This window comes from Nyctereutes procyonoides, unplaced genomic scaffold (genome assembly GCF_905146905.1).
Source record: "Nyctereutes procyonoides isolate TBG_1078 unplaced genomic scaffold, NYPRO_anot_genome, whole genome shotgun sequence".
NCBI classification, from domain to species: Eukaryota; Metazoa; Chordata; class Mammalia; order Carnivora; family Canidae; genus Nyctereutes; species Nyctereutes procyonoides.
In genome coordinates, this window is record NW_026575030.1 from 13,475,761 (window position 1) to 13,487,273 (window position 11,513).

Consider the following 11,513-nt stretch of genomic DNA (forward strand, 5'->3'; position numbering starts at 1 on the left):
TGATTTTACTTTACAGGTCATACATTATGCTAAAGTTATTTATAAGGATTTGTTTTCCAATTAATGTTCACTCTAAGCTTATGTGAGTTCTATATACTATTTGTCACCACTCACAGATGAGTAATAGAGGCTTAGCAGAATTATCTAAGATCACATAGCAAATAAATGTCGGAGAGTTCCAGAAGCTTGACCCTGGATTCTGTTTTATTACTTGTGCTCCAGGGCAAGTGGAGCAACATCTGTCTGAATACATTTTCTAACTTACCTATCTCATCTATGTGTTCTGACATTAAAGCAAACTATTTTCCATGAAGCAGTCCAATATAGATTAATATGAAACATAAAGACAGCTAAACATATTCTCATTAGTTATATTACCTTAAGAATAAATTGCTGTGAACTTCAGCAACTTGTTTGTAAAAGATGTGTGTGTATATATATATATATATATATATATAGAGAGAGAGAGAGAGAGAGAGAGAGAGAAACAGTTTTACATACAACAGACTAAAAGAAGCTATACACTTTTCTATTGAATTAAATATATGAATTGTAATAATATATCATTGTCATGGTTTGGATCCATTTTGTCATATTCTTCATAAATTTTCCTGAAGAAGAAACTCTCTACAACTCTTAAAAACCAAAGAACAAAAAGCTAGCTTAGTCAACAAGGTATCAAGGTATATTAGAACTTTTCTCTTTGAACATAGATATTTTAAGAGGCAATATACTAATTACAATAATACTTCCTTCCATCTTGAGTTATAAAGTATTCTCATTCCCATGATCTTTCCAGTTTGGGGAATTTGCCTGGGACACTGAGAAAAGAAGAAAGCCTGTCTGGAACATTCCTCCTGAAGCAAGTCAGAAGTCCAGGAAGATATTTCTATAGGTCATATCATATTTTATAATATAGATCTTATGTGAATATAGTCTTATGCAAGTAAAATAAAATAATCACAATAGCTATGATAAAATGAGGTATTAGCACTATTATAATTGAGGGTTATTAACTTTAGTTTAGTTTTAATTAGAAAATGTACATCTTACTGTGATGTGATTTTTATATACGAAAAGTGTAAAAAGCACCTCTTGTATTTTTTGTTTGGCTCTATGAGTGTAAGGATGTTACTTACTCTTTGATAAGCATGCACCTACTTTTGAATGCTGCCTACAACTTTCTCCCTTTCTTATAAAAGTTTGTTGTGGTGGTTGTTCTTTATCATTCTGTACAAATATTTCCCTATCAGAAATAACCACTTGCCCCTTGGGTAAGTAAAGTTTTGAAATTTATGTGAGGGCAGCCTGGGTGGCTCAGCGGTTCAGCACCACCTTCAGCCCAGGGCGTGATCCTGGAGACCTGCGATCCAGTCCCACGTCAGGCTCCCTGCATGGAGCCTGCTTTTCCCTCTGCCTGTGTCTCTGCCTCTCCATTTCTGTGTCTCTTATGAATAAATAAATAAAATCTTTTAAAAAAAGAAATTTATCTGATACATGACAACAGTGTTTTCATTACAAGCATGAGCTTTCTGATAATAGAACTCATTCCTTTACATGGATCTGAAGGTTAGAAAGCTTTCCATGGTGTTTTGAAGATGTTTGGCAAATTATTACTCTATTAAAATGGCCCCACATTTTCAATCAGTTGTTTTGCTGTGGTAGAGAAACAGTTTTACATACAACAGACTAATTCTGTTACAGACTAATTTACAGAATACAGACTAATTCTGTATTCTAATAGAAATACTAATTTCTATTGAATTAAATATATGAGTTGTAATAATATATCATTGTCTTGGTTTGGATCCATTTTGTCATATTCTTCATAAATTTTCCTGTAGACGAAACTCTCTACAACTCTTAAAAACCAAAGAACAAGGTGGGCAAACAGCTAGCCCCTTTTAGAGTCCCTTGGCAAAACATATTCATGCTCTACTACCTGATGTCTAATATCTTCATAACAACTTCCATTAATGGAAAAACACATTTTGTCTGATAATCTTCACATAACCTCTCATTTGATCTTCATAACAAAGCCAGACAAAAGCAGATAAGGTTCTATCCCCTCCTTGAGTGTTGAGAAAACATATAGGCAAGGGATTTATTCACCCAAAGTCACAGAGATAAGTTTTAATGCAAAATTCCAGTTTCCTTTACCTTGTTTCTCTGTGTTTATTGACTAAAAATTCATATAGCCTCCGGGTCCTATATAGGTACATGTGCTACTAATAGTCAAATCTTGACCACAATTACTAGGCATTTGTTTGGTGACTGCTTAATTATAGACTGTATATGCATGTCCTAATTTAAATATCACAGTCATAGAGTTGATAGTATGATCTGTGAAGTACATATCAGAAGAAATCATAAGATACATTAGTAGATTCACCTCTATTACCTCTATCATTAGCAATCACTTACAGTCAGAGAACTGATTCTGTTGTGATTTTGTGCATAACAACTGATATAGTATATGTTTACAGAATGCAGATGAATATTCTAGCTGTGGAAACCTTAGTAGTAAAACCAATATATAGAGTTTGTTAACTGCTTCATATAATCCCTAATTATAGAGAGGATTCCAATGAAGACTGGCAATGTATTCTATAGAAAGCAATAATCTGATGGGGCCCACATGAATTAGCCTCTGGTATTTCCCACTGGCTAAATGTGTTTCATTTAAGAATGTGAAACCCTCAATGAGTTTATTTTTCTCCTTGGATTAGGGAAATTCACTGGGGAAGTAAGTGCTGGTTAGTATTTTTTATTGTGCCATTCACTTCCATTTCTGTAAGGATTCCCAGTGTTCTTGTGGTGGGTATTATGCTGGAGATGCAACTGGCCAAATGTGCAGGAAAGAAGATGAACTTTTTGAATACTGCTATTATTTATTTCAAGTAGACAGGCAAGCTATTCTTTCAGACGTAGACCTGTGGGTAACCTTACACTGTGTATTTTCTTGTAAAGAGATGAAATGATTCCAAGGAATGGCTAGGAGGGAGCTTCCAGCAATTCTAACACTTGAATCTTTCAGTTGAAAAGTTGTTGAGGGGTATTATACATCTGTTAAATCAAGCATGTTTTGTAAAATTTAGAAAAAGAACAAAGAGTTTGCATCACTTATAATGTGGGAAATTTTTCTTTCAATTTGTTTCTTCTCTTAACTTTCTTATCTTTTAGTTAATTTTCCTCTTACAGCAGGATTGTAGGACTGAGCTACTCTATCTATCCAATCTCCCAAGAAAGGATTTCTGTTTCTGTTCTCAATAACAAATTATTTCCCTACATATCTTCTCTTTGGAGCATTATATAGTGAAATGGTTCTCAAACTTCAGTGTATGCAAAAGTCATTTGAAGCCTATAATCACATTGCAACTTCCTGGACTTCACCCTCATATTCTAAATCAGGTAAGATATTTATGTAATATTTTGAGGAAGCACACTGAATTAATAGTCTAGAGCTTGGATTGAGAAATCATGGCCAACAAGCCAAATCGAGGCTGATGCTTGTTTTATTAAGTAAACTTGTATTGAAACACAGCCAAGTTTCTTTATTGACATGCTGTCTATGATTCATTTTTGTTACAAAGCAGAGTTGAGTAGTTATAACATAGACCTTCTGGGCTGTAAAGACTAAAATATTTGCCTCTTGTTGACCCCTGACCTAAAGTCCTGAAATATATTTGTGTTATGTGTTCAGCATCTTCTACTAAATATCATCAAATACTACCATGATCAAAAATGAAATATTACCGTCTCAGAGATACTATCATCTATTTGAACATTTGAATTCCTCCAACAAAACCTCCCCTGCCATGAACCCTTATCTAAATGAAGTGAGCCTAAAGGCAGTGTCCCTTCATTTTACAGTTCTAAGGTAACCAACGAGGTGAGCCTCTGTACATATTGTCTACTCCCTCTCCAACCTTCTAATTAGAAAGGGCAGTTCATCTCTGATGGTAGTTAATTGTTCCTGGACCTAATCTGAAAACAAAGGAAAATAATTTTAGAACACGTAGTCAATTGATTCTGTGCTCATCTCCTGGAGCCGTCTTGATATTTAGAGATAGTAAACCTTGGGCAGTGCAGATATTTTAACCTGCAACTATGAACTGGATATATGTTATAAAATTATCTATTTGTGATACCTACATATTGTTGATTATTCTAATGATTATCCCAATTTTTGAACTTTCTTTTGAATATTTTATTTATTTATTCATGAGAGATACAGAGACATAGGCAGAGGGAGAAGCAGGCTCCTTACAGGGAGCCTGATGTGGGACTCCATCCCGGGACTGGAATCATACCCTGAGCCAAAGGCAGATGCTCAACCACTGAGCGACCCAGGCATCCCAATTTATGAACATTTTTAATCATTTAATTTAAATGCCCTCTCTGACCATCAGATGTATCAACCTTTAATTTAAAATTTCAAACCATTGCTTACCTTACAACCATCCTAAATGTCAAAAGATTATTTGAAGAATAATAGACAAAACCTACAAAACTTTGATAAAATATTTATTCATTTAAGATTTATTTATTTATTTATGATAGAGAAAGAGAGGGAGAGAGAGGCAGAGACACAGGCAGAGAGAGAAGCAGGCTCCATGCCGGAAGCCCGAAGCGGGACTCGGTCCCGGGACTCGATCCCGGGACTCCAGGATTGCGCCCTGGGCCAAAGGCAGGTGCCAAACCGCTGAGCCACCCAGGGATCCCTGATAAAATATTTTTTATTTATTTATTTATTTATTTATTTATTTATTTATTCCTGATAAAATATTTAAATCTACAAATGCAAGACACGCAGTTAGCTCTAAGTATGAAAAAAAAAAACACAGAGATCATAAAAAAAGACATATTGTAATGAAATGGCAAAAGACAAAGAAATGTTTTGAAAGTCACAAAAGAGGCACTTGTTATATATAAGAGAATCTTAATAGGATTATTAGCTGATTTCTCATGAGAATTTGAGAAAGAAGTGGGATGCTAAGAAGGCAGTGGAATAATCTATTTAAAGTAGTAAAGAAAAAATTTCCAGAAAACAAAAAATTCTATCATCAAAAGGCCATCAAAGCTGCCCTTCAAAGTTGAGGAAAAATCAAAAGATTCCAGGATAAACAACAAACTGAGAGAGCTTATTATCAATAGATCTGTCTTAGGAGAAATACAAAATAAAATCTTTAGTTTGAAATGAAAGAGTGCTAGACAGTAACTCCAAGACATATGAAGCTGTAAACTCTCCAGTGAAGGTAAATGCATGGGCAAATATAAAACTCAGTGCTATTGGGCAGCCCCGGTGGCACAGTGGTTTAGCGCCACCTGCAGCCCGGGGTGTGATCCTGGAGACCCGGGATTGAGTCCCACGTCGGGCTTCCTGCATGGAGCCTGCTTCTCTCTCTCTCTCTCTCTCTCTCTCTCTCTCTCTCTCTCCTCTGAATTTTTTTAAAAAATTAAAAACTCAGTGTTATTGTTATTATATTAATATTATATAAAGGTATATTAATATAATTAATATTTTATTGATACTTTGCAATTTTTTCTACAGGATTTAAAAGACAACTGCATAAAAATATTTATGTGTCCATGACATTAAGCACATGATATATGAAGATATAATTGTGGCATCAGTAATGAAAAAGACCAAAGAAGTTCAGAAATGGAGCTGTACAGTAGTGTTTTTGTATGAGCTTACACTTAAGTCAGTGTCAATTCAAATTGGATACTATATGTAATCCCCATGGTAACTGGAAAGAAAATACCCATAGAATATTCATGAAAGGAGATGAGAAGAGAATCTAAATATATCACTATAGGACATTAGTAAAATGATGGACTAGGAAGCTCCAGACCCTCATTTCTCCATGAAAATACCAAACACACAACATAAAGACCAAAGTAACTTTGTGGGAACACTAGATATCAATCAAGAAACTGCAACACCTAAATGATTACCTAAGCATGAGAAAGGCACATTCCACATGGTTGGAAACTGTCATATTTTTGCTCTTTAGTCCCACCACACAGCCAGAAAAACGTCACATGGTCACTGTCCCTGGTTCTTCCCTCAGGATGGAAATACAGAAATGAAAATTGCTTGTACATTCTGGCTTATTTTTTTTTTTTGAGATCATATTTATTTATTTGAGAGAGAGAGAGGAAGAGTGCATGAGCAGGGAGAGGGCTAGAGGGCAAGGGAGAAGCAGATCTCCCACTGAGGAGGGAGCCCAACTTGGGGCTGGGTCCCACCCAGGACCTCCAGGGATTGTGACCTAAGCCAAATGCAGACACTTGCCTGACTGAGCCACCCAGGCATCCCCATTCTGGCATATTTAAGAACTGGTCCAGCGACTGGTTTTTCTCTCTCTTCTAAAGTGGAGCACTGATGGGAAAGATGGCAGTTTGAATATCAGAATGGAGGCAACTAAAAGCAATGAAAAGCACTGAAGTAGAAGACTGATGCAGGTGATTGCATATTCATGCCTGCCTGGGGCAAGAGATTATAAGAAGAGGAATACAACAAAACACCTGAGGCTCTGAGAAGAAGCAAAAATAATACTATTAGGAAAATTAAGATACTTAAAAATAGTAATGTATACCAGAGAACTTGGAAAAAAACAAACATAACCCCCCAAAAAACCCAAAAACATAACAAAAACAAACAACAACAAAAAACATCCACAGATTTGGGGAAGATATATCCCGCACAATACTTTGAAAGGACCTCAGCACCTGGGCACCAGGGGCACCTGGTGGTTCAGTGACTGAGCATCTGCCTTTGGCTCAGGTGGTGAACTCAGTGTTCTTGGATGGAGTCCTGCATGGGGCTCCACACAGAGAACCTGCTTCTCCCTCTGCCTATGTCTCTGCCTCTCTCTGTGTGTCTCTCATAAATAAATATAATCAAGAAAGAAGGAAAGGAGAGGAAAGGAAAGGAAAGGAAAGGAAAGGAAAGGAAAGGAAAGGAAAGGAAAGGAAAGGAAAGGAAAGGAATGGAAAGAAAGGAAAGATAAGATAGAAAAAAAAGAAAGAAAAGAAAAAAAGAAAAGAAAATCAGTGAACTGAATTCAAATCATTTGAAATCATTGAGTATGAAGAGCAAAAATAAAAAAAAATAAAGAAAAGTGAAGAGAGCTAAGGGATGTATGGGGCACCATGAAGTAGATCTGTATCTGTGAATGTAAGTCCTGGAAGAAGAGAGAATGAAAGGGGAAGAGTATTTACTTGAAGAAATAATGTCAAAAAAAAAAGAAATAATGTCTGAAAAGTCCCAAATTTGAGGAGACAGATAACAAAAATACTAATACAAGAAGTTAACACATTGTGAGTAGAAAAAAATCTAAAGAGACTCACATTGCGACACATTGTGATAAAACTGTCCAAAGTTGTAATAGAGAGAGAATCTTGAAAGCAATGAGAGAAAAGTGGCTTGTAACATACAAAGAAACCTCCATAAGATAATAAGCTGACTTCTCAGCAGAAATCTTGCAAGTAGAATTAAGTGGGATGAAATATTTAAATTGTTGACAGAAAAAAAGTAACATAAAACCAATAATTCTATTTCTAGCAAAAATGTGCTTCAAAATAATGAAAACTTAAGATTTCTCCAGATAAATAAAATCTGAGGAAGTTAATTACTGGTTTTCATCAAGGGAATCCTTCAAGTTTGGAAAAAACAAAATAATAGACAATACCTAATAGAAGTAAATATATGAACCAATATAAAAACGGTATTGTTATGAATTTCTTTTTGATTAACTTTTTACTCTTTCATAGAATTTAAAAGTCAAAAGTATACAAAATATTTTAGATCTATGTTAATTGGTATATAGTATATAAAGGTCTAACATGACATGTTATAGTGGGAAAGAAGCATGGCTGCAAAAGGTAAAGATTTTCTTAATGTGATTGAAATAGGTTGTTATCCATTAAAATAGATTTCTATGACTTTAGGATGTTTTATGTTATTCTTTGGCATACACAAAGGAAAAATAATTATATAGAATATACCACAGAAAATAATCTGAATACAGAGAAGGTAAAGCTAGAAGAAAGAAGGGATTTTAAAAAAAGCTATAAGAAAAAAAAGGCAAATCTTTCTCTATCATTAGTTACTTTAAATTTAAGCAGATTAAATTCTCCAAATAGTAGATATAGGTTAGTAGGATGGATAAGAAAAAACACAGTACCCAATTACTATAATATCTCATAAGATATTATAATATCTGTAAGAAACTCACTTTTGGTCTAAGGAAAAACCTAGGTTGCAAATGAAACAATGGAAAAAGATATTACATGCCACTTGTAACCAACAAAAATAGGAGTGGCTATTTTAATGTTTAAAAATAAAATTTAAGTAAAATCTTTTTTAAATCACAAATTTAGACATTACATAATAATTGAAGTGTCATTTCTTCAAAATATACAACAATTACATATGCACCAAATATCAGAGCCCCTTCATATCTGAAGCCAACATTGGCACAACTGAAGTTAGATATAGGAAGTTCTACAGTAATAGTGGAAGACTACTACATCATACTTTAAATAATGGATAGAACAACCATAGAAGGTCAATAAAGAAATAGAGAATATCAACGACACTATTAATAAGCTGGCCTAAGAGACCTTTTTATCCAAAATCTGTTTATCGGGATAGTTACCCACTTATCTTGATTTAGCACTAAAAGTTCTGCTTTCAGCTGAAGGAACATCCTTCTGTGAGTCTAGTGTTTCCTCCTGTAGGCTGGCAAAGGACAGTGGAGCAGCCAACACACAAAACTACTATGTGTGCATAGATAAACATGGTGGTGATTTTATAGCATCCTGGGTACTTCACATCCATGATGAAGTAGGAGTTGGGGCTCTGCACTAGGCACTTCTTCTTATGCTTCTTTTTCTCCTCTTCTGTGGACAGATGGAAGATGTCCTTCACAATAGGCATGTACTCATGGGAAGGTCACCATTGCCAGAAAGTCTGGACCTAAGAGACATTTATGGCACAGTGCACTCGACAACAGTAGATTGCAACAGTAGGTTCTCAAATATACATGGAATATTTTCTATAATAGACCATATGTATAGTCACAAAATAATTGTGACTTAAAAATAATTTTTAAAAAAGACTTTATTTATTTATTCATGACAGAGAGAGAGAGAGAGAGAGAGAGAGAGAGAGAGAGAGAGTTAAGCAGAGGGAGAAGCAGGTTCCATGCAGGAAGCCCGAGGTGGAACTCGATCTCAGGACTTGATCCTGGAACCCCAGGATCATGCCCTGAGCCAAAGGCAGATGCTCAACCACTGAGCCACCCAGTCACAAAACAATTCTTAATACATTTAAATATATTGAAATAAAATGTCTTTTCAATTACAATGGAATTAAATTAGAAATTGATGGCAGAAAGAAACCTGAAGATCTGAAAAATGTCTGTATCCTTAAACAACGGTTCAAAGACATCACAAGGAATTTTAGAAATAGCTTGAGACAAATGAATATGTAAACACAGCATGATTAAACTTATGGGATGCAGTGAAAGCAGTTCTGATAAGGGACATTATGCCTATAAATGGTTACATTAAAAGAGAACAAAGATCTTAAGCCAACAGTCTAAATGTTTACCTTAAGAAACTAGAAAATTAGAATTCACTGTATCTGAGACTAGCTGAAGGAAGAAACAATACTGAGAGCAGAGATAAACAAAATAGAGAATAGAAAGTATAAATAAAACTAAAGATTAATTCTTCAAAAATATTGAGAAAATTAATAATTAGCCGGACTAAAAAAGAAACAAAGACACAAATAAGTAAAAAGAAAAAAGGTGTTGTCAGTGTACTATAAACTACATACTGAAAAACTAGATAATCTAGATGAAATTGGGAAATTCTGGGAGATATGTAACCCACCAAACTAAATCATGAAGAAATAGGAAGCTTGACAGACCTAAAACTAGTAAGGAGAATGAAGCAGTAATCAAAACCTCCCAAATAAAACAAACAAACAAACAAACAAACAGCTAAAAACCAGCAGTCATTACTAGCAAATTGTACCAAATATTTAAAGAGAAATAAATACCAATACTCTGCAAATTCTTACAAAACATTGAAGAAGAGGGAACACTTCTTTTTTTAAGATTATTTATTTATTTGTTTGTTTATTTATTTATATATTTATTTATGAGAGACAGAGAGAGAGAAAGAGGCAAAGACATAGCAGAGGGAGGAGAAGCAGGCTCCATGCAGGGAGCCTGATGAGGGACTCCATCCTGGGACTCCTGGATCATGTCCTGAGCTGAAGGCAGATGCTCAACCACTGCGTCACCCAAGTGTCCCAACTAACTCCAGGATGCCAGTATTTACCTGATCCTAAACCAAGACAAATGCAATACAAGAAAATAGAACTACTGGGCAGTCCGGGTGGCTCAGCGGTTTAGCGCCGCCTTCAGCCGAGGGTGTGATCCTGGAGACCTGGGATTGAGTCCCACATCAGTCTTCCCTCAGGGACCTGGCTTCTGAGTATGTCTCTGTCTTTCCTTGTGTCTCTCATGAATAAATGAATAAATAAGAAAATCTTGAAAAGAGAGAGAGAGAAGTGAAGCTTCCTCTCTTTTTTTTTTACTTCAAAACTTATTACAAAGTTCCAGTAATCAAAAAATATGGTATTGACTTAGAAATAAACATAGACCAATGAAGTAGAATGGAATCCAGAAACAAATCCTCACATAATCAAATGATTTTTCAACAGAGGAGCCAAAAACATTGGGAGAGAAAGGAAAACAAGCTGTCCTGGAAAATCTTGATATCCACATACAAAATAAATGAAATTGGAACTTTTCCTTACACCATATACAAATATCAATCCATAATGGATCAAAGACTTAAATGTAACACTTAAAACTATACACTCGAAAGAAATCAGAGGGGAAAAGCTTCATGACATTGGATATGAGAATTATTTTTTGGATATAACAAAAAGTACAAGAAAAATGAAGAAAGTAGATAAATTGCATTACATAAACTTTACATTTCTATGCATCACAATCAACATAATAAAAAACAAGCCATGGAATTTGAGAAATATTTGCAAATCATATATATGCTGAGGGATTCATATCTAGAGTATGCAAAGAACTCCTTTGCAGGGGACCCAAATGGCTCAGAGAGTTGAGTGACTAAATCCTGGTTTTGGCTTCGCTCATGATCTCAGGGTCCTGGGATCAAGTCCCATGTCAGGCTCTGTGCTCAATATGAAGTCTGCTAGAGATTTTTTTCCTCTTCCTCTGCCCCTCCCCTGCTCATGCTCCTCCCCTACTTTTTAATATATTTTTAAAAAGAACTGCTTTGCTTTATTAACAAAAGCCAAACAACCTAATTTTTGAAAAGGGGCATTTTTATTGGAGGTGGTAGGATAAGTATTTGGGTAGAATTTTCACCAAAGAGGCATGCAAATGATCAAAAACCATGTGGAAAGATGTTCAACATCACTATTTATTAGGAAAATATAAACCAAA

General features: G+C 35.1%; 1 protein-coding gene across 1 annotated transcript; it reads right to left on the reverse strand.

Annotated features, from left to right (window-relative positions):
• Nucleotides 1–8,704: 8,704 nt before the first annotated feature.
• On the reverse strand, nucleotides 8,705–8,950 carry LOC129503876 (40S ribosomal protein S27-like). The gene has a single exon (XM_055316337.1). It carries the CDS (start codon nucleotides 8,948–8,950, stop codon nucleotides 8,705–8,707), a length of 246 nt encoding a protein of 81 aa, XP_055172312.1.
• Nucleotides 8,951–11,513: the final 2,563 nt, after the last annotated feature.

What these genes read in the sequence shown, in the direction of transcription:
- LOC129503876 (XM_055316337.1), bottom strand. Translation starts at nt 8,950, where the DNA reads ATGCCTATTGTGAAGGACATCTTCCATCTGTCCACAGAAGAGGAGAAA.